The sequence below is a fragment of the Neovison vison genome, chromosome 4 (genome assembly GCF_020171115.1).
Source record: "Neovison vison isolate M4711 chromosome 4, ASM_NN_V1, whole genome shotgun sequence".
Classification (NCBI taxonomy): Eukaryota; Metazoa; Chordata; class Mammalia; order Carnivora; family Mustelidae; genus Neogale; species Neogale vison.
The window spans coordinates 145,908,011-145,932,141 of record NC_058094.1 but is presented as its reverse complement, the minus strand read 5'-3'; the positions used below and the strand labels follow the sequence as shown (position 1 = coordinate 145,932,141).

The window sequence follows — 24,131 nt, the reverse complement described above, 5'->3', positions numbered from 1 at the left end:
AGAAAAAAAGATAAAGGAAGAAGAACAGGACCTAGCTGCCCCCTTCACCCCTCATGGAATCGCATTTGCCTCAAGCACAGTGCTGGCCTGCCGGGCAGCTATGGGGGTAGCCACATGTGCTGGGCCCCACTGCCCTGAGACTCCCGAGGCCCCCTGCGCCATTATAGTCAAGAGCAGCGGATGATCCATGGAACTGTGGTTTGGTTCAGGAGCTCCAGGAACCAAAGCTGCTTCCGATCCAGACCCTGCTAGACTCTTCCAACCTTGGCATCATGTGTCTTCACTGGCATCAGACCAGATTCTTTTGCCCACCCTCTACCCTCCCCATGCCATGCCCATCCTTAGGCTTTTATTTTTTTTTTTAAATTTTTGTTCAATTTATTTAAACTAAAAAAACAAAACAGTGTACTTGTTTCTTCCATTCTCCACCCTCACCTCCTGTAACTGCCAGTTTGTTTTCTGTATCTATGAGCTTGGGGATTTCTTTCCTTTTTCTAGGAGCCCACGCATTAGAGAAATGATACGGTATTTGTCCTTCTCTGATTTCACTCTTAGTGACTTGCCCTCAAGATCCTTCCAAATTGTCACTTTTACTCCTGCTGTCTCTACTTTTTGTGATATCCACAGCCTGTCTGGATCTGCCATACCCTATGGTGATGCCCTCCCAGGCTCCGCTGACATCTGGATTCTCAAACTTCCTAAGACTTTAGGTACTTCTTGGAATCATGGACTTTCATGACTGACAGTGGTTGTAGATCGGTAGATCCAATTCTCTAGTTTTTGTCTTTTTTAGTAACAGGGCTCGGAAGCCTAGGAATACTTTGTCCTTTCTGAAAAGTGTCTGTTAGGTTAGCAGCAGAGTGTAAACTGGAACAGATGTCTCTAGAGTCCTAATCCAGAATACGTCATATAACACCATGGAAGCCCATGGTATGTTACTGAGAGAAATTCCTGTTTGCATGATTACTTTTATCATTATGCTTATTAGTTAGGTGTCTGGGCTGCCCCCCCCAAAAAAGGGAAAAATCAGTGTAGGAAGATGGTTTCTGTTCTTGAAAATCCTTCCATTTTAAAGTCAGGTGAATTTAGTTGATGGCTGGTTATCAAGTTCACTAGCAAAAAGTCTAAATTCTTTTACTCCTCCTCCGAGGAGGTTCCCCTGCCTGTCCTGTAAAAAATTTTTTTTCCAAATTGGGATATATAAACTTTTAGGGGAAGACATTAAATAGCCAAATGTCAGCTTGTACCACTTAATATAGTAACTGGAATTATTAATTTAATTATTTGCACAATGTAAAATACCATAATAAGGAAAATTGCTTTTTTTCTCATTCTCACATTTCACAAAGCATTTCTGTTTTTCTTCTCAAGCATCTTTGACACTAATATCTTTTTTTAAAAAAATATTTTATTTATTTATTAGAGGGAGAGAGAACAAGCACATGTTAGTGGGGAAAGCAGCAGAGGGGGAGGGAGAAGGTGGTGGAAAGAATCTCAAGCAGACTCCCTACTGAGCATGGAGCCCGATGTAGGGCTCAGTCTCACAACCCCGAGACCCTGACCTGAGCCGAAATCAAGAGTCAGATGCTCGACCCACCAAGCCACCCAGGCACTCTGACACCAATGTCTTTCTTATTCCTAGAGACTTTTTTTTTTTCTTTTTTGAGTTATCAAGTAGATTACCAACGCTCCTCACCTTTACCTCTGTCCCAGTTACTAGAAGTATAGCACTTTTGACCTGGCATCTGATCCTGTCACTGGGAATTTTATCCTAAGCTCTAAGTACCACTGACCAAGCAATATTTGATTTTCACTTGTTCTGTCCTTGTATATTTGGGATCCCACATAGTAACTCACTGTCTTGATTTTTCAATCATCTTTAAAAGGCATGTTTACAAAGCTATCCAGTGCTTGCCATCCTAAGACCACTTCACAGGAATTGTTTTCAATTCTTTGCCTTTATTTGCTGTCAGGTTAGTTTCTTAAATAGTGAAAATCGGCATTGACTCAATTCCAGGCTGCTGTGCTGTCCTGAAATTGTACATTTTTATTCAAAACCTTGAGAAAGCCCCTGAGAATATTAGTCTTTGTAAGAACTCAGCTCTCAGGCAACTCCTTGTCTGAGGTTTCATCTTGGGGAAGGGGGACTGTTGGCCTATATGTGGATATCTGTGGTGAATCCTGTTCCAGTCTGTGTCCAAGGACTTCCCTTCTCATTGTTATCTTTTATGACATTCACTGCAGTGTGACACTGAGGAACTAAGTGGGTCTATATCAGCTAAGCTCCACCACCATCCCAGAGGGAAGCCAGGCCCCTGTCCTCTTCAGCTGCCAACTGGGGCATGGTCATGCATTAGAAATATCTTTACGTTTTCACCCACAAGCGATATTTGCCCTTGTGCTGCAGAATGGGGAGTGATGGTGAATGGAGTTGTGTTTGCTGAGACTTAGAAGCCCAGAGGGCCTGTGAGGCTGTGCTAGGTGGCTGAGGAATGGGCAGGGGCTTGGTCCTCTCTCTATGTATATCAGTTTCTCCTCCATGAGGTTTTCTTCATCTGTTGTGGGTTTTAAGAATTGTCAAAGTAAATTTTAAGAAAATTACTTTTCCCGTTGGAAGAGCTAGCACAATAGGTAACGTATTTACACTTTCAAAGTTCCGATTGCAGTGGAGAAGATGACAAACGACATTCTGATCTTCCGTTACGAAAAGCTTCTTTTTCTTTCTAGGATCAAAGTGTTTAACTTTGTTGGTTGAAATCCACCCTGTAAACAACGTGAAGGTTCTAAAAGCCGTGGATAGCTACATTTGGGTGCAGGTAAGCACAGAGCACGTGGCTATCATTCATCTCGCTAATCAAAAGGTGTGAAACCTGGAGGCAATGGTGCTTACCGAGTGTCTTCACAGCAATTATCACATTTAATCCTCAAAGCAATCTGGTAGAAGGGTCTGGCTGGAATTATCCGCTCACCTTTTGCAAACGTGGATATCACACTCAACCTGACTCCTCTGACTCTGTTTTATCATGGTTTGTGTGAGAGTCATGTAACGTGTTGACTTGGTAAAATGCTGACTCTCAACACACATCGAAGGTAAGTTTAAAAAATGGTTTCTGTAATGTACTCCTGTAGTTCAGAGTAAATAGGAATAAATGGCTTAATCCCCGACTTTATCAACTCCGTGGAAGGACCCAGAAGCACCATGTGTCTGGGGCAGGTGGACCAGACATAGTTCGTTCATTACTCGCACGCTCTGAACCTGTGAGTTGTACTATTTACCACAGTCTATTTGTAACACCAAAGTCAGTACTCACAGCACTTTTATGCTCAACTGCACACATGCGCGCAGCGGTGAAAAATTTGTCACCCGGCTGAGGCCGACCAAGGTGACGCTCGGCTTCTCGGCTCGCCTCTCTCCCTGTAAATGGGTGTCGTTTTCATGATCTCTTTAGTGCCATGATTTTCACATTTGGGGGCTTTTCGCTGGTGATTTCACTATTGAAACTGTTCCCCACGAAGAGCGCCCAAGAGCTATGTCGGGTGCCTGAGCACAAGAAGGCTGAGCTGTTGTTTATAGAGAAAATATGTGGGTTAGATATGCTGCGTTCAGGCATGAGATTACCGCGCTGTTCCCCATGAGTTCAATGCTAATGGATCAACAATGTCTATTAAATAAAAGCTCTTTAAAACAGAGCACACATGAAACAAGGTTATGTATTACTTGGTTGGCACATATCCTTGCATTTCCCGTGGGAGCGGCCGTTCGGTATTCCACTCACGGTGGTGTTGGTGGCACTCTGTAAACTGTGCAGGGCTGGAGTGTGACTTCCCCGTGTAACCTGAACCATCTGCTTCTCGTCTCTCCTACCTCCTCCCCGCCTCGAGCCTCTGGGTCTCCCTCTTGCAGTGGGTCAGGAGGGGGCTTCTCTCCCATCTGCCCCCTCGCGTCTTAACCAGCAGCTAGGGCCTGCTTGCAGACAGGGCCTGGCGCCGAGCTCCTGGGCCACCTTCCCCCTCCCCCAGGAAGCTGCTGTGTTGAGACTGTCATCAGTACTGGGGTGACTTTGGGACAGATCATATCCCTTTTCTGGCTTGTTCTTTTGGTTTCCTTAGCATCTCCATCCATGGCTGTGTCTGGCAATGGAGATGTTATTGAACGGTGGAGGCAGCTAAAGGGAATCAGAGCCCTGGAAGGACAAGAGATTTTATAGGTATATGGTCGCACAGCAGTGCAAATGTATTAACAATTACTGAATTGTATCTTTTAAAACAGTTAAAAAGGTGATTTTTCTGCTATGCAAATTTTATCTCAATTTAAAGGAAAAAATTAATAGTACATGACATGTGACTGCTTCCTTAGGCCAAAGGGAAAGTCCCCGTCCAAATGAAGTAAAACCTGTCCTTGTTGGGGTGCCTGGGTGGCTCAGTCATTGTGCGTCTGCCTTTGGCTCAGGTCATGAGACCAAGGTCCAGTGACCAAGCCCCCCATCAGGCTCCCTGCTCAGCAGAGAGCCTGCTTCTCCCTCTCCCACTCTCCCTGCTTGTGTTCCTCTTCTTGCTGTCTCTCTCTCTGACAAATAAATAAATAAATAAAATCTTAAAACCCTGTCCTTGTTTTGTGGACCCATCTCTGTTCCTAGCCCTTCTCCCTGCTCCTCATGCCTCTCCCTCTGAGGGGAGAAAAATTCCTCAAACCTCCATCCAGGGCAAACCTCTAACCCCCTTGCCCCCTCCCTCTCCCCTTTACAGAAATGCCATTCATTGTCCACTGAGTTTGGCTTTGCCCTGCAACCTCTCTCCCTTTCCTTACCAAAACATTCATGGTGATATCCGGTAGTGCGTCCCCAAGCCTGTATGTACAGCCTCGACCTTCTTCAGAGAGAAACTTCAGCAGGACAGGAGTGGGTGGGGCTTGGGTCCCAATATGGTTGCTTCTGAGAATTGCCTACCAGCAAGCCCTGCATCTTCCAGATAGTTCCAGATACCCATCTATAGTACATATCTACCAACTGGAATTAATCATCAGAGTCTAGTTCCATAGTGGCGAAGATAAATATTCCCCTAATATGATGTAATCTATACAGATTCCTACTGACACTGCAAAATCCAAACAAAACTTTGGATTTCTTTTTCTTTTCTTTTTTTTTCTGAAGCCTGTCTGTCTGTAGTCTTACTTCCAGACTCTAGGGCTGCTTCGTCATAGAAGGAAAACCTCCACCACCTAAATGGATCTTTTAAAATCATGTTCTTACTGATGGCCACGCAAAGACCAGACAAAAGTTTAGAACTTGTCAGCACCTTTCTCCAGGTCACAGTCCTAAGCAAGCATGCCTTGGCCACCTCTGTGGTCCCAAGGGAAGCTGAATTGTCTTCCGTAGGACTGTCTCCTTGTCATGAGGCACTGAGTGTTTGCTCTTTCATTATCTGTATGGTGTCACTCAGCTTTGCTCCCCGACCCCAGTACACAGTTTCCTGTCTGATATGTACAGTTTCACAAAATCAAGGCATAATAGGTTCTACATTGTTTTCTTTCTTTTTTTTTTTTTTAAGATTTTATTTATTTAACAGACAGAGATCACAAGAGGCAGAGAGAGAGGAGGCTCGATCCATGACCCTGGGATCATGACCTGAGCTGAAGGCAGAGGCTTTAACCCATTGAGCCACCCAGGCACCCCATTTCTACATTATTTTCATAGCTGAGTTCTGCATTGCTATCTATTGTATAATTTTGAAGTTTTTGCTGTGGAGAAATGGTGTATAGTTAATGTTTTGTTTCTCAATTCTAAAAAGGAAACTTGACAACGGACAATTTGAAAAATTTACCAGTTGTATTTCCATTTCGTCAGCACGAAAAGTTAGGGCACCAGGGAATATCTTTTGTCAAAATTTTTCCTAGTCTTTAGAGAGGCTGCTGACTATAAAGTAGGGACCTAAAAGGGTTATATTCTTTCATTGTGCTTTGAGGGTTGGAGGGAAAAACCAAAATCCACTGGTGGATCCTATCTTGTAAGCTGTCTTTAAGGTTACAAAACGAAACTGCTCATTTCTAGTTACCCTTTTGATGACGAAAGAATTAAGTCACTGGAGTCATCCTAGGACCCTTTTCCCTCATTATCACGGCTTGTAGGGTCGGGTCCGTGTTTCTGGCTGGCTGCTTTGTCCTGTGGGCTGGCACATATGGGAGGGCACAGACAGGGAGGAATGGGGTGGATCAAGCCTTTTCTTCCCGGGGCAGTCATTCTATTATTTGAGGCTTGTAAATCCGCCACCGCAGACCACGCTGTGACTCACTGTTCTTTCTTGGAAAGTCCCATGTTACGTTGTGCTTTGTCTCTTGGATGGGGGACTACTTTGGAAGTTGTCGGAGAGCTTGTGTTTACTGGGTTGTCAAATTAAATATGACGCTTAGTTGCAAAACAGACGTATTGATCACTTTTTTTGGTGCACGTGGAAAAGAACTTTCTGTACAGCTGTTGCTTATATTGTTTCTGATTGGCTTCAGAATCACGTATTCCAAAATAGGGAGCCTCATCTCTAGAAATAGCTTCTACTTTAACCTTGTGGAAATGAATTATGGCGGACTTGCCGTCAATTTCCCCCTAGAAACTGAGCTCCTGAAAGTGTTTCTTTTTCTTCTTTGGCTCTGTCTGTAATATGCGTGTGTGTGTGTGTGTGTGTGTGTGATTTGCCTCAACTATTCTATTGTTCCCAGCACCTTCTGTGGTAAGTAGTAGTGCAGTGATCAGAAACTTTTGAAATATTTGTATAAGCAAGGTAGTTGCTGATTACGACTTTGATTCATTTCCTTTTTACAGTTTCTCTACCCACATGTGGAAAGTCGCCCTCTTGCAGAGAACCATCTGTTACTGATTTCAGAAGAGAAATGTAAGTGTATCTTTTACCAGTATATATGAACATGAAGGGCACATCTCTTAGTCAAGTATGGAACTTGACTGAATCTTCTAGATGTACACTGCCCAGTCCTAAAGGTCCAACTGACCTTTGATGTCCATTTAAGACCTAGCACTCCTATGGGAGGGCTTTTCTTTCTGCCTCCACTTGTTCCCTTGGCTCTGCTCTGTTTCCCCGTCCTGGGAATGATGGCCTCCTACATACATGGATTTCCACGTTTGTCACACGGTAGAGTGTAGGACAGTTATGGGGGTCATTTTTGCCTTCTTTAGGATGTCTGTTATCTCAGATTGAGAAAGGGGAAGGTATTAGAAGCCAGAAGAATCTGATGATAGAATTAGAGGACACATACTTGGTCAAATTCAGGTGCAGGCATATAAGAATAACATGTCCTTTAATGAAGTTTATTTACAATTTTGGGTGGGAAAGGTGGCAGAGAAGGGACAAAATCCACTGGTGGCTCTTATCTAGTAAGCCGTCTTTCATGATACAAAATGGGACTGCTGATTTGTAATGGGAAGAACAGGCCTGAGAGGCTTAGGTTATATTCAGTGTCTATGCTCACGACCAATTATCTATCCCACCTTTTTGTAACTAGAATTGGCGGAAGATTAAGTATGGCCAAATCTAGATTGCTTATTGAGAGAATGAGACCATTTGGGAAGTGCTTAGAGATAAACCGGGCCAGAGGAACCAGTGTTAGCTACAAATAAGACTGATGGTGCAGGGAAGGCCAACATTTGGGGGAACCCAGGGGAGGGGAAGGGCAAAATGCTTTATGTATTATTGATACTGAAGAGCAGAGTAAATGCTGGGTTAGCGATAGACGGTAGAGGGAGTCTGGAGAAAGGTGGGTTTTGTTTTGCACTTGTATCATGAAACTGCCGTGTGTAATGACACTGTTTTTCCAACCGGCTGATTAATCTGTTTTATCTTTATAAATCAAGGTTCACCGCTGTTAGGGGTAAAAAAGTGCTCATGATTTTCATAAAGGTTCAACTGTCTTTCTCTTGTTTCTCTTTTTAAAGATACTGAAAAATTTCATATTCAAGTCATCAAAGAAGATGGAAATAGAGTGGTAAATATTTGAAATCTCTTTTACTTCGAAGTTTTTTCCCCACAGAGTGGCATTTCGAGACTGTTAAAGATAGAGTATTGTTATAGACGCAGACTACTTTCTTTATTTCATGTCTTTCACATTATAGACTTGCTGTTGTAACATGTGGAGTAATACAAGACGTAGGAAGGAGTTAATTATCTCCTTTATCTTGACCTCACTCTCCAACCTCAGTCTCCTGAGATAACTCAAGACAGACTTGTGGGACTCTTTCTACACCTTTACCTTGCTCGTGCACATGTACACACAGTTGGGTGCACATGCACAGATTCAGTTGTTTTTACCAAAATAGAATCATAATATGTATGTTAATTGGCCATTTTGGTTTTTACTTTTGACTTAATATATCAGGGTTATTCCTATAGGTTTTTAAATGGAGATAGAACACTTTTCCCCCTAATTTTTAGACATACATAGAATAAATGGGATCATAACTATATGTTTATATATATATATACACACACACATATATTTGTGTAAAAGAGGAGGTATATATAGTTTTATAGTTCAATTGTCTTTCCTTTTTTTTATTGCTTGTATTCTACTTCTCCCTTGCCTTTTCACCTCTAACTTTTGTCTGTAACCTATTATGTTTCCTTTCATGCACTTCTCTGAACCTGTGTATTTGCCATCCCCACCCCTGACACACCCAGGGGTTTATCCTTCATCCCTTCGTCATTCAACTTTGTGGCATTATCTACAAGTCAACCAGAATAGGTCAATTCATTCTTTTTAGAAGTACGTAATAGTCCCTGGTATGGATATACACAGTTTCAGTCATTCTCCTGTGGGTGGACACTCACTTGATTGACACTTTTTTGTTGTTATTATTCATCTGTTTGTGTTACAGATCATCTCAAAAAAATTTTTTTATAGCTTTACGTATTTGGTACACATATTTCTTCGGGCTAAATCCTCAGGGATGGATAGTTGGGTTGACAGATACATGCATTTAACATATTTCAACAGATTTTGCCAGCTTGCTTTCCAAAAAACCTTGTAACAATTCACAGTTGTACAAGCAATGGGTAAGAGTACCCCTTCCCTCTATCCATACCAGTCATAGGTGCATTTTCCCTTTTTAAAAAATATTTCCAATTTGTTGAGGGTTAAGTTGATAACATTATTATTTTAGTTGGTATTTCCATTACTATCACTGGCTGTGTGAATTTGTTTTTCTGAAAATTGCTTAGTTATATCCTCGTCTATTTTTCTATTGGGTTGTCTTTTTTCTTGACTATGAAAGATCATAATATATTATTGATATTAAAAATTTCTTCCTTCAATATTTAAATAGCTTGTATCAAAATAATCCTTCTCTGAAGATTTTAATTTTAAAGTTACATGAAGAACACGAAATGGAAAATGGTATTTATTCATTATATATCTCTCATTAAAAGCCTCAAATGAAGAGGCCTGGCTGGAAAATGACTAGAAAGTGTGTCACTGGAACCCTGGGCCACCAGGGGCATTGTGGCAGGCTGCAGATGCCTGGCTTGGCCCGGGGTCAGAAAAAAGGCTAGAGAGGAAGGCGAACCCAGGCAGAAACCCAAAGCCAGCAATGCGAATTTAGAGGAGAGAGTCACATAAACAATCCGGGGTCAGTGAAATAAATAAGACCAGGAATGGGGACAGACAGAGGGCTGGCTGCTTAGAAGAAGGGCTGGGAGCTGTGAAGCTATGGTAGAGTGAGGCCCGGGGACACCTGTCAGCGACCAACGCGGCGTGGCCACAGCACACCATCATCCTTGCCTGCCCTCCTCTGAAGCATCGCTGCCCTCCTTCTTGTTCTTGTTCTTCTTCTTCTTTTTTTTTTTTTAAAGATTTATTTATTTATTTGAAAGAAAGAGCACACTCATATATGGGGAAGGAGCAGAGGGAGACAAAGTCTCAAGCAGACACCCTACTGAGCACAGAGCAGGCATGGGAATTGATCCCAGGACCCTGAGATCACAACCTGAACTGAAACCAAAAGTCAGATGCCTAATTGACCAAGCCCCCAGGGTCCCCCACTGTCTATATCCTTAAGGGCTTAGATGACAGCTTCTTAACCAACTGAGCCACCCAGGCGTCCCAGATGACAGCTTCTCAAGGCAGTGTGTGGTTCCATGCATTCGTAACAACATTGTGTGGCAGATAGGCAGTGGGATAATTATCCCCATGTTTACAGAGCAAGCAAGTTCCCCAGAGATGAGGGAACTCTAGAGAGGGACAAAACTGAGATGTGCATCTGGGTGACCACACTCTGATGATCATGTTCTTGTCAGTATATATATACCTTTATCGGGGGCTCCCCAGATCTGTTCTAATTGAACACATTTCAGAAGAGTGGAAACAAGATGAATTGCCCAAAGTTTAGAATCTTATTGAGAACAGAAGTTGAGAATATAAAGGTGTTGTAGGAGAGTGCATACTCATCGGGGTAGACTTACAGCATTAGTTCACTGTAACTGTAATAGAAGTATGCCAGAGTACCATAAGAATACAGAGGCGAGGAGCTTTGCCTTCGGAGGAGGTGAAGGAGGGCTTTGTACAGGAGGCCATGCCTAAGTTGGGTCTTGAAGGAGGGTGGTATCACCATACTCACTGCAGAAGACATAAAGGTAGGAAGCATGACCAAAGACACACGCATAGCTTACGGCCGATCGGGGGGGGGAGTGCTCCCCACCCCCAGGCCTGAGTTCTTTCCTTGGCATCACAGCTGCTATCTTTGGTGGTAAGGCCCCTTTGTCTACAGATACCTGAGCAGGCTATGTACCGAATGGGAAGCTTTGAATCTTCTGTTGGCCCCGGTGTTGATTTGTGGTAGGTGTGTCTTTGCCTTCAACAGCCTCAGCCTGTCTAGCTAACTAGGGACAAGAATAATATAGTTTGTTATACAGTGTGTGGAAAGAGCTAGTAATTAAATCATGCCTTTAGTCTTTTCTGGAAAGACTTTCCGTGTGTATGCGTTGGGGGTAGGAGAATGCAAAAATTAAACTGTGGGAATATTTACCTGTATTATAAAGATAAAATATGTAAAATACTAAATCCAGAAAGATTCTCCTTTAAAATAGTTGATTATCTCTAAAATCTCGTTGCCTCTTCAGGTACTTAAAGACTCTGGCCATCTCCCAAGAGAGAGGGTAGCTGAGGATTTTGTTTGGGCTCAATGGGATATGTCAGAGCAGAGATTATACTACGTTGACCTGAAGGTAAAAACTAGTTCACTGGCCTCCTTTTTCCTGGAACAACCTAATTTGGACATTCTCATTATTATAATTTATTAATCTCTGCATTTTCATTGATGGGGACAGTTAATGAAAGTTTACTAAAAATATGAAATATTTTCATTACTATTTACCTCTTGGTTGCTTCCTTTTCTCTTTTACTAATGTTGTTGATCTTTTATTTTTATTTTTATTTTTTAATTTAAAATATTTTATTTATTTATTTGACAGACAGAGATCACAAGTAGGCAGACAGGCAGGCAGAGAGAGAGGAGGAAGCAGGCTCCCTGCTGAGCAGAGAGCCTGATGTGGGGCTCGATCCCAGGACCCTGAGATCATGACCTGAGCTGGGGGCAGAGGCTTAACCCACTGAGCCACCCAGGTGCCCCTTTATTGTTTTTTAAAGGTTTTATTTGGGCACGTGGGTAGCTCAGTTGCTTAAGCGTCTGCCTTTGGCTCAAGCCAAGATCCCAGGGTCCTGGGATCTAGTCCTACATCAAGCTCTATTCTCAGCAAGGAGCCTGCTTCTTCTGCTGCTCCCTGCCCCCTGCCGCTTGTGCTCACTCATTCTCTCTGTCAAATAAATAAAATCTTAAAAAAAAAAAGATTTTATTTGTTTATTTAGAGAGAGAGCCTGCGCATGCATGTACATCAGCAAGGGGGCACGGAGAGAGAGAGGGAGAGAGAGCATCTCTAGCAGACTCTGCACTGAACACAGAGCCCAACAAGGGGATCTATCCCACAACCCCAAGATCTTGACCTGAGCCAAAACGAAGAGTCAGACACCAACTGACTGTGCCACCCAGGCTCCCCTGTTGATCTTTTTTTTTTAAATTTTTATTTTTTTTAAGTCATCTGTAAATCCAAGTGAGGTTCAAACTCAAAACCCCAAGACTGAGTTGTACACTCTACCCTCTGAGCCAGTCAGGTGCCCTTTGTTGATTTTCTTCTTTTTTTGTAATTTGTCATTTACTCTCTTTTCTCTTTTAGATATCAAGGAGTGTCTTAAAATGCATCCAGTTTTCTGCTGATGGGAAGTTTAACTTAATGGTAAGTCCAAGAGAATGATGGGCAATAGAAAATTTTAGGACACATGGCCTCCTTTTAAAGAGAGCTGTTATCAGAAATAGCATGTTAGCATTCTTGTTGTGTTAGTCACTTGCATTAGGGGCAAATACAGTAAACACAGATGATTCGAAGAGCACACAGGAAATTTCTGCTAATCGAATACCTCTTACTAAAGACACAAGCGTATGAGTGAGGATGTGTAGAAGGTAATGGTATGGTCTATAGTAGATAGCTTTAAGTGGATACAAGTCACTCAACCCAAAAAGACTTGTGAGGATGGTGGAGTTGAGAGAAGGGTAAAACATCAATGAGAGTATATTGACTAATTAGTAAAAATCTACCATCACTCCTGGCAAAGCCATTTGGAATGCTGGTCTTGTGGGGAGGAATCCTAAATATCTTTACCTGTGATGAAGAGCATGTTATTCTTCACTAGGATTAGTACTGGTGTCCTATATAGATTGATATCATAGCATTACAAGAATTTCATTTATTCTTCCTGCCCCCTTTTTTTTTTTTTAAAACTCATTCATTCTTCTCCTAAAGTCATCCAGTCCTTCCCTCCATGCATGGTCATCTGTGTCTTGTAAAAAGTCTACCCCTTCCGATTGGCATATTATATAACCCATTTATGATATTCAAATCTGAGGCAAAGTTTGTCAAGTATTAGCCCTTTAAGAAATAAATATACACCAAGCCTCTGATTGTGTGTAAACTCTAGAATATTCCCAACGGACTCCCTGTGCTGTGAATTTGGGGGATAACATCTTAAGATAATGATGGTTAAGGGACGCCTGGGTGGCTCAGTTGGTTGGACAACTGCCTTCGGCTCAGGTCATGATCCCAGGACCGTGATCGAGTCCCACATCGGGCTCCCAGCTCCATGGGGAGTCTGCTTCTCTCTCTGACCTTCTCCCTTGCTCATGCTCTCTCTCACTGTCTCTCTCTCAAATAAATAAATAAATAATCTTTAAAAAAAAAAAAAGATAATGATGGTTAAAAAGGCTTTTCATCAGTAGGCAAGCACAGCATTGTCAGACTGGCTCTGGATTTTAGAGCTATTATTGCTAAATTAATGTCATTTTTTGGTTTGTTTTCTCATGATTTTTTGACAGTTCGAAGCACCCTTGGATATAACATTAAGTGACTCGGGATTTAAGTAAGTTACTCATTGATTACTGCTAATTTTTATAGACACTCTGGGCAGAATGACTATATTTATACCTAATGTATGGTATGCAGATATAAGGACAATTCAATATTCTGTGTGTGTGTGTTTGTGTGTGAGACCTTTGATATTTCTGTTCTCTATAGGCAATATAAACAACTTTATCAAGCACAAACACAGAGTTTTTGATGTAAAGTCAATCATATTGATTTTTGTAGCCGTTTATTCCTGTAGGATGTTTCCATTTCTTTTGATCCGTCAAAGTGCTCTTCCTGTGATTCAAAGAAAGGATTTGAACAAACATCAGACCCCTTCTCTCGTTGCCATCGGAGAGCAGGTTGCAATCAATAGATGTGTGGCTCAGCTCTGTCTGTTGTGTTACCATTTTTCTGTTTTTCTTTTTACACCTTTACAAAGGTGAGCTTTTCTTCCCCCAGACTAGTTTACATTGAGTGAAAACATGAACATTTTTGAAAAAATAGACACAAGCCCACTAGTTCACAGAAGACATGAAAGTCCTCTTGAATTAGAATCATGATAACCCTAAACTGTTCTGTGTTTCAGTAGCTTTATTTCTTCATATATGAACACTTGGTTACACTTGTTTTGAAACCGTATATGCGGTTCTCTCTTTTAGAAAAAAGTTCTAGTACTTTCAACTTCTGTTTTTCTTTTTTTCTCTCTGTTGCCAGGGCCATGCCATTTACATATTTTTTGTTACGGTTTTTATACTGTTTTAGTTACTGTTTTACTTATACAAAAAAATAAGACATCAACTTAAATTTCTCAGGCACAAGTCTTTACTTCTGTGGGTATGTTATAGTGGTTACTACCCTTTATGAAGGAACTTTAATTTTTATTTATTTTTACTTAAAAAATTCTTATTAAAGTGTGGTTGACACACAATGTTATATTAGTTTCAAGCATACAATATATGGCGCAGTGCTCACTGCCTTAAGTGAAAGAGGGAACTAATTTTTAAATGCATTCAGTTTCTTATCCTTTATGTTCTTAGACTTGTAAACTTTGGATGTGATGATCTTCAAGACCAAAAGAACTTATCCAAACACCTGACCCTGTGCGTTTTTACCAACCATACAGGTAGGCTCAAGATTGTATTTATCAATTTATTCAGTTATACTGAATTCTGTGAAAAATGTAGTCATTGTTTAGCCATAAGGATCCTGAAAATATACTTAAAATATACGATATTACATATGTGATCAGATGGACATTTATATACCAAATTATCTTCTCCACTACCGTTTTATACATTCGCTGTTTGTATTAAAGAAGCCACAGTCAACAGTCAGCAGGGTTATTGTTCTAGTAATTATTTCTGGTTTTTTTAAAAGGGGGATAGATTCATATGGAATTGATCCACATTTTCACCTGCTCTGTCTTTTAGCAAATGGCATCCTATTATAGGGATGTTTTCTGTGTCAGGCTTACTGATAAATTTGGGTTCTAAAGCTATGTACCTAGCTTCTCTAAGAATCATTCTATAACTTACTGAGCTAACAACCAAAGCTTGACATACAGTTATTAGTGTACTGTAATTGTCTAAACAGTCAACTCTAATAACAAAATCTAATAGCCTTTTTAAATACTCGAGCTCGAGTGGACAGTTACCACTGAGTTAAGTACCACTTGGGATAAAACTGTATTCCTTTGAAGTCAAATCATGTGGTATCCACAAGGCCAGTGTTTATGGAGACTTAATGTGTGCTGGGTATTGGAGATAACAGTGATGAGCAAAACGGACCTAACTTTTATTGGTACAGAAGTTACTGTTTGGAATTTAGACATTATATAAGTACAGACATAGTACTTCAATAGAATTGTGATAAATTATAGGAATTAGGAAGTTATGAGAGTATGTAATCATACGTTCTAGTTCAGCTCGTCTAAATTCCTGTTGGTCTTACCCTCCAGGACATTGTGCCGCATTCTGTCTTAGTCCTGAAAATTGTCCCCTTTTCCACCTCACTCCATAATCCATTCCATTTTTTCCAGTTTCTCTTAGGCATGAAGTCCCTCCATAAACCAGTTTTGTGAATTTAGGGAAGGAAGTGATATTTCATTTGAGACTTGGAGAGTATATGTGAACTAAGAACCATGGAACTGAGTAGAGTGAGCAAGAGGAGAGGCCCGTGGGGGAGAGCTGAAGAGTAGGTTTGAGCCAAGTGATATAGGGCCTTGAAGACTGTGAAAGATTTTGTATTTTATTCTCAGAGTTCTAAGATCATTAAAGGCTTTTTAAAAATTTTTTAGTATGTTCAAGCACTACAGGAAAGTTCAAGAACAGAATGAACATTCATGTACATTTTACTTAATTTGTGTCATTTACAATATTTATTTGATCATTATCCCCATGCATGGGTCCCATATTCTCCCTTTTGACTAAACCATTCAAAAGTAAGGTGCAGACATCCTGACACTTTACCACTAAATAATTTGGCCTGTATCTCCTTAGGTCAAGGATACTCCTTTACATAACCTCCATTCCATTATCACTGAGAAAAATTAATCACACTAATAATAATTATTTAATATTCAAATTTCCATAATTATTTTTAAAAGTCCTATATATGTATATATTTCTATATGTGTACATATATGCATATATGTTATATACGTATGTATGCATACAAATGAATAAATGTGTGCATGTGTATAACTTTTAAAGTCAGGATGCCATGAGGACTCATGTATTATTTCTGGTTATTATGTCTTTGTCATCTGTTTTAATGTAGATCACTTCCCTCCCCCTATGTTCTACCCCCTTTGTTTTTCTTTCACAACATTGATATTTTGTTACATTTGTGAAATGTCCTACATTCTGGATTTGTCTCTTTGTTTCCTTGTGGAAGTATTTAACTCCTTCCTCTGTCCTTCACATTCTCTGAAAATAAGTAGTTAGACTGAAAGGCACCATTACACATAGGTTAAAATTTTTTCACAAGAATACTTTGTGGGTGATATTGTGAAATTTACTTACACCAGATCAGGAGGCACATAATATCAGGATGTCCTACTATTTGGGATGCCAAGTTTGGTCATTCAGTTACATGGTAACCACAGTCGCTCTCCCTTAAAAAGGTCCATTTTAATCCTTGCATAAGTGATCTGTGAAGTATTTGGCACCGCGGGAGTGCCCCATTCCCCAACAACTTCTCATGCGGCATTCCTTGATGCTGCTTCATGGAAGTGTTTTCAGCAGGCAGTGATGTGATTAGATATGTATTTTTGAAAGGTCACTGGCTGCCCTGTGAAGAATGGATTGGAGGAGGCAAGAGGAAAAGTGGGCAATGAGCAGTTAGGTTGAGTTTGTAGTCCTACGTTTGGGTGGAGGACAGTTGAACTAGGATGAGGGGCAGAGGTGATGACTAGACGGGTTTGAGATGCGTTTGGAGATAGAACTGAGAAGACTGCCTGTCAGCTGGAAAGGAATGGTTCTCAGGTTTCTGGCATAAGCAAGTGGGTGAAAAGAGGGCCATTTTCTGACGTGTAGTGGTTTGGGTGGGGCCTTGAAAGGGAGATGGTGAGGGTTGTTTTGGACATGTCAACCTAGAGATCTGGGATTCGGAAGAGAGGTCGTCAGGGCGGGGCATGAACAAATGTGGCAGTTTTTTAAGACTGTAGTGGGCATTTGAAGCCTTGGGAGGATATAGGATCAAAAGGGAAGAAGCTAAGGAATAAGATTTGAGAAGCAAATACGTAAAGGTGAGGTTGAATATCCTAAGAAGAAGAAAAGAAGAGTGTCTGGAGAGAAGGGGAAAACCAAGCGCTTTGCTGTAGCAGCCAAAGGCAGAGGGAGTTTGACCAAGGGGAAGGTGGCTAAGCATTAGTAGGTAGTGAAAGCCGGAGATCCAGGGTCTGGGAGCACAGAGGTTAACGTGAGCACTTTGTTTGGGTGCCTGAGGTGGAATTTTGGTGGTCCTGGGTCAAATGTCATGTGGGAGGTAAAAAAAAATCACAACAGGTATAGACATGAGAGAGGCAGCAGCTGGAAGGGGAAGAAAGAATTAGGGAATATTATTTTTGAAGATAGTAGAGACTCCAGTATGTTTGAAGGCTCATGAGGCCAGAGAGAAGACGACAGTACACGGCAGACAGGAAGAACGGGTCCAGTGCATTTGCTGAGCCAGTGGGAGGTAGTGGGGTCCAGAACTCACGTGGGGGGACGAGGGTCGGTTCTTCTTTAGGACTTCACTTTAAATCTGCTGACTACAAACAATCATTTTAGGCTTTCCTTCTTTGAAGCTGTAATTCCTTTTCATTTTATTCCCATAGGAATTTCTCACAAACAGCAGCAGCTATAACTTATAAACGGGTGATCTGTGACATCAGATATTAGGTTTATCGGCAGGAGCGGTGGGTGAATCTGTTCTTCCCTTTCTCAGCGATGGCTAGGAAAGTCGAACAGGAGCCTTGCTCTTCACAGTCAGCTCTGAAATAGAAATAAGCCTGTTCCAAATGGGATGCTTCTCGATTTAGGATGCAGCCAGCCCGAGAAGCAACCTTTGGGTTTTTAATTGATAAGCCACCAGCTCATGTATTTCCCAAATGACTTTTTAAAGATGATTTTTTTTTCACCTTTGTGGTAAAACAAACAAAAACCTACTTTGGTGAAGTAGGAATGGAGAAGGCAGCAAAGAGTCTCATCCCCACACGGCTCCCTGAACACTAGACAGCCTCCTTTCCCACGGGTGTGGAGACCAGAGAACAGGGTTTGTGAAATGAATGCTGGCAGACTTGGGGTCTTAAACAGATGCAACGTTGTGTCCGTGATGATGCCGTCATGGTGTTTGATGTTCATTTGTCCCATGTTGGTTGTTGGGAGCTACTTTGCCCTTTCAGTATTACTTGTTACCTTCTTGAAAGCATCTTTGTCCTGAATTTTTCTGTCCTAAGTCAAGAAATTCCCTACCTTCCAAGTATGGAGAGGTTAAATGGATAAGGGGTTTCTGATGATAGGCTATGGTGGACAAAAGGGCTGCTTCTGTATAAAGATTGAGCTCATTCAGATTCTTTTTTTTTTTTTTTGAAGATTTTATTTGACAGAGAGAGAGATCACAAGTAGGCAGAGAAGCAGGCAGAGAGACGGAGAAGCAGGCTCCCTGCTGAGCAGAAAGCCCGATGCGGGGCTTGATTCCAGGACCCCTGAGATCATGGCCTGAGCTTAAGGCAGAGGCTTAACCCACTGAGCCACCCAGGCACCCCGATCTCATGTAGATTTTTTAAAAATAATTCCTAGCAGGAGGGTAAGTCAGAGATTCCCTAAAGCAGTGAAGGGAAGAAAATACTCTTTTTTTTTTTTTTAAAAGATTTTATTTATTTATTTGAGAAAAGTGAGAGATAGCACAAGCATGCAGAGGAGTGGAAGTAGAAGCAGAGTCCCCACTAAGCAGGGAGCCTGATGCAGGATTTGATCCCAGGATGCTGGGATCATGACCTGCGCCAAAGGCAGATGCTTAACTGTCTGAGCCACCCAGGTGCCCAAGGAAAGAAAATATTCTTATTCCTGTCCCATTTAATAGTCAACTGTGCAGCTACAATTAAGCCAGTGGCTGTCATTCTTTCTTGGGCACCATCTACTGGGAGGTGGTCAGGGATGAAAAGTGTACATTCTCTTTCCTGTTCATATAATCGCAAGAGTTACCCTCCACAAGTTCCCAGAATTAGTCCTGTGTTTTAGCATTTTATAGAGCCTTTTACAATGAGATAATTTCCCTTGGAAAACTTTGTCTGTAATAGCTTTCATTGTCCAAATAGTTTCCCAAAGCCTAGCCAACTTTAAGATTTTTTCTTCATCATTGATGAATATTTATTAAACATCTCTTTTTGGATACACCATTAAGAGCATGCTTTGTTTTTTCAAACTGTGACTTCCCTCTACTTGTAAATAGCTGCTAAATCATTATGGAAGAAGAATAATCACAGCTAACCTCTATAGCCAGATATAACTTCTTTGGCACAGCTTTATACATACTATCTCATTTAATTCTTATGTTGGAACTATATGAAGTAGGTTCTATATTTTCTTTATTTACAGCTGAGGAAACTGAGATTTAAAGAATTTAATTATGTTGCCCCAGCTACATTTTATTTATTTTTTTAAGCTTATTTACTTATTTAAGTAATCTCTACACCCAACATGGGGCTTGAACTCATGACCCTGAAATCAGGAGTCACACACTCCACCAACTGAACAAGACAGGTACCCTGGCTTAGACACATTTTAAAAATATTGATGCCTGGGGTGCTGGGTGGCTCGGTCAGTTGAGCATCTGACTCCTGATTTCAGCTCAGGTCATGATGTCAGGGTCATGAGATAGAGTCCAGTGTCAGGCTCTGCACAGGGCATGGAGCCTGGTTGGACTTCTCTCTCCTTCTGCTCCTCCCAGAGTGCCCTCTCCCCCTTAAAAAAAAAAATATACTGATGCCTGGCCTGGGTCTTACCTTCAGAGATTCTGGTTCAGTTGATCTAATGGGAAGCTTGAGAATCTGTGAGTTCCAGGTGAGTTTAATGTACTCTCAAGGTTGAGAACCAGTGGTCCATTGCTGGGTTGTCCAGTATGGTAACCACTAGCTACATGGGGCCCTTCACATTAATTAAAGTTAAACAGAAGTTTCTCAGTCACAGTAGCTACATTCTAAGTGCTCAGTAGTCACCTGTGGCTGGTGGCTACCAATTTGGACAGCACAGATATAAAACATTCCCATTATCAAGGAAAACACTATGGATGGGAGAAGCTTTGTAGAATCTGTGCCCATCCCATGTCACCTTGCTGTGTCTTTATTTTTTTCCCTACGTTGGGCTTGGGAAAGGGAATTAAACCACAACCTCATTTGGAAATATTTGCTTATGAGACCTAAAGATGGCTCTTGGTGTGTGTAATTGGATACATTTATTCTACACAGCACTTTAACTTTCTTCAAAACAAGAAGACTGATGCCCTCCAGTCTCTAAAGGTTGGAGCATGGAGGAATTTGCTAGAATAGGGGATATAATCTTCTTTATATTGTTGAGATTTCATGTTCATGCCTCAGGATAGATTCCTACAAGAAGAATTTGGGTTGACAGGTATGAATATATTTAAGTCTCTGCAAAACTTTATTTCAGAGAGGTTGTACCAGTTCCCTCCTCTGTTATTTGAGAATGTTCTTCTTAATCTTCCCTTGACAGAATTGATTATCATTTTAAAAGCTGTGCTAATATGGAAAGGAAAATACGGTGACTTTAAAATTTTTTATTTTATTATTACCAGAGCAGCTAAAGTTTTAACTATGTTTGCTAAATATTCTTTCTCCTTGTAATCATAAAACATAAAAGAACAGGATAAAGCAGTAGTTTTTCGCTGGTAGTATGTTTATGAAAGTAGTCAAAGTGGTACATGGAACTTTTTAAACTTATAATTACTATTTTTGTTTATGCTTTAGTATAGTGTTACTTTGATTCTTAGTGAGTCTGCTGTAATTTTAAAGAGAAGTTATTATTGTGTACTCAGTAACCATAACAGTAATTTTACATCTAGCAGAATTGTTACTATTTGTACCTGATAAAATTTTTCTTTTTTGGTTATTTTGCAACTAAGATATTGGAATAAAATGTACTTCTAACAATATGATGTGGTTTTAAATGTTATTAAAAATGGTCACAAATGATAAACATTGTAACAGAACATTCATTAATGTCGCTAAATAGCTTTCTTAGAGAAAATTGGCTTTTTTTTTTTCTTTTACCACCGTGATTCTTTGATAAAGGACCTTGTGAAGTATAACAGAGGAAATGTTGCTATTCACTGAAGTAGAGTAATGATTGAATTTACACAGCTACTTAATTTTAGCACTGGGACTAGAACCCAGCTTTCTAGACTCTGGTCAATTTCCTTTCCACCCTGGAAATCTCCCACTTCAGGTAATAACATAAATGTTAGCACTGGAAGTATCAGTTTCAGCATAATGCCCTCCATGGTAGGTCTTTGATGAGCACATCTAGTCTATGTGTCTGGTAACAGCTGCTAGAGATGATGGATATATCCCACCCATGTTCTAGAGCGCGTGAAGGCTGAGAGTGTTCTGGAGCCCTGGGCTAAGAGAAGGTGGTCAGAGCTCATCTGGAAAGATAGCTGTGCCAGGAGTTCTCTCCTTTGCACTTGGGCCAAGGCTCTCAGTGACCCAAATATGGGTGGGTATGGGCCAACACACACTTGCTCCTACTGCCTCAGTTTGCCTTCCAATTCCAGATTGGGAAAAAAAAAAAAAAGACTAGGAAGTGTCTGTAAAGAGGAGACGCATTTTGGTAAGCTGGGATCTACATTAGTAATAGCTGGAAGGCAAGCTAAATAAGAGAGTGGGGCAATAGAAGTATATGAGAACAATCTCCTTTGTAACCTTCTCTAGACTCCCATGATTTCATATACAGGAATAGATCTCTATTCATTTTCCTATCCTTTCCTTCAGTAGCTCACCACAGTACATTACTTATTACAAAATTTTTAAATTACATTACACACACAGTGTGTGCTGAATAATTGTTGAACTGAAATTTCTCAGCAACTTGTTAATAAACCGTTTCTAGAATTTGGGAAAAATCTATGAGGTAGATTGAGTCAGAACATCTAAAGGAAGAGAAGAAAGGTTAAGTGGCTTAGAAAAATTTTTGTCTCTGATTCTTTTCAGCTCCACTAAATAATACCTTCTTCCTTCTAGGGACTTTGTGTGTATGTTACAGTCCGAAGTTTGACTCTTGGGGGAAAATCACGTATACAGTGTTTTACTTTCATAAAGGTACATGTTATTTATTCTTAATTTTTTATTTTTATGTAATCACTTTTTCCAAATAGTAGCAAGTTAGATAAATTTTAAAGTCTTACTCCCTTGTAATAAATTTTATCAGTACATTCTAAACCTATATAATACATGTTTCCTGAAGAAATTCACTAATGGTGAATACAGTTCACCCTTGAACCACATGGATTTGAGTTGCGTGGATCCACTTACATTCAGGATTTTTTTTTTCTGAAAAAAATACAGTATAGTACTGTGAATGTACTTTCTCTTCCTTATGATTTTTCTTAATAACATTTTCTCTCTTTTTTCTTTTTAATTCTTTTTTTAATGTGAGAATACAGTATACAATACATATAACATATGAAATATCTGTTAATGGACTGTTTATGATATCAGAAAGGCTTCTGGTTAGCAGTAGGCTATTAGTAGTTAACTTTTGACTCCCCCAAAACTTATACATGGATTTTTGACTGCTCAGGGGTTGGCACCCCTAACCTCAGTGTCGTTCAAGGGTCAATTGTATTGACTTAGCTAATGTTTTGTATTTTTTTCCTGACCTATGTATTTTTCTAGGCTTATAGGTAGACCAATCCTTATGGACATATTTGTCCAAAGTATGTTTATTTGCTTTTTTATTACTAGTTGGAAAACATCAATTTATTTAACCTATAAGGTTACGGAGAGCTCTAGTTAAAAGTATCCATCATCTCAGATCTCAACAGGTCTTAGACCTAAGATACCTTTATTTTGATTCACAGTTCTGCGGCCCTGCAAACTAGTTTGTCAGCAGTCAGCCTCAGGGGAGGAATAAATGCCCAAGCTTTTCTAGTTCTAGTTCTAGTTCTCTAGATGGCCAGTGTACCCTTTAAAAGTTTTAGTCTGAACCATGGTAAGGCACATTTATTTTGCTTGTTTAGTCCCTTAAAATTAGAATTTATATAGTACGTACAGTGGGTGAAATTATATTTTAAAACTTTTTAATTACAAAACAAACAAACAAACAAAACTATGCCAGACCACACCAGAGTTTATTCTACAGGAATGCCTAACATTACTTTCAGAAGTTAGAAATGTGGGTAAGAAAAGTTTAATACCTCAATAATGAAGAAACTAAAAGTAACTTCAGTAGACAGGCTTTAATAGCATAAGTTGGATTTTTTCTTTTGTGGGAAGTTTTCATACATTTTTCTAATAATTAATATAATGGTTAAAACCATAAATAAAACTTCTCTGGAAGTTTTATTAAGGGTTACTGATTCTGACAAAGAGAACAGTGGAACATGAAGCCCAATACCCTGAGTTTAGTTGATAGTCTACTAAGTGACTGAGAGAAGTCTCAGGGGGTCTTGATGATAGCAAGAACGTGCAGTAAACTGTGGGGGACAGTGAGCCACCTGGTCTCCTCCACCTTTTGAATCCTGTGATAGATGCCTTCAGATCCTTCTGTCCCAGCACAACCCACCTTAGAAGGTCTAATATTATATGATAAGCCCAGAACGACTACTGGATCCTGATTGCACTGTGGTCTACCTTCTGTGTGGTCTTTGGGGAGTGGTGGAGAACCATGAAATCTAGAAGTCAAAGACCCTTGCTTCGTCAGTTTCACAGCTCCTAAATGTGGACTATTACATAGAGTAATAGCCTTGAGTGGAATTCTGGTTCTTTGTTTCTTACCATTCTTTCCTTGGCTTCCTGTTCTCTCTCCAAAGGGCACAGCAAGACCTTCACTGCTGCTCTAGGGAGTGTAGACTCACATGTGACTAAGGACCTCACTTTTCTCAACCTAGGTGAGTGAGAGAGAGATGCGTCTCTGCTCTGACCCTCCTTTCTAGTACATGTGATACAACCTTTTATATCTCAT

General features: G+C 40.5%; 1 protein-coding gene across 3 annotated transcripts in view; it reads left to right on the top strand.

Moving 5' to 3' along the window:
• LOC122904745 (gamma-secretase activating protein) overlaps positions 1 to 24,131 on the top strand; it is an 83,792-nt gene that overhangs the window by 18,254 nt on the left and 41,407 nt on the right. For 2 of the 3 annotated variants that reach the window (XM_044245883.1, XM_044245882.1), the window contains exons 6-14: positions 2,728 to 2,816; positions 6,813 to 6,882; positions 7,938 to 7,987; positions 11,116 to 11,220; positions 12,226 to 12,285; positions 13,419 to 13,462; positions 14,487 to 14,572; positions 22,190 to 22,267; positions 23,980 to 24,057. In XM_044245883.1, the coding sequence (XP_044101818.1) occupies positions 2,728 to 2,816; positions 6,813 to 6,882; positions 7,938 to 7,987; positions 11,116 to 11,220; positions 12,226 to 12,285; positions 13,419 to 13,462; positions 14,487 to 14,572; positions 22,190 to 22,267; positions 23,980 to 24,057 (660 nt within the window). The remainder of the gene's footprint in view (positions 1 to 2,727; positions 2,817 to 6,812; positions 6,883 to 7,937; positions 7,988 to 11,115; positions 11,221 to 12,225; positions 12,286 to 13,418; positions 13,463 to 14,486; positions 14,573 to 22,189; positions 22,268 to 23,979; positions 24,058 to 24,131) is intronic. The other variant, XM_044245884.1, reaches the window with a different exon arrangement.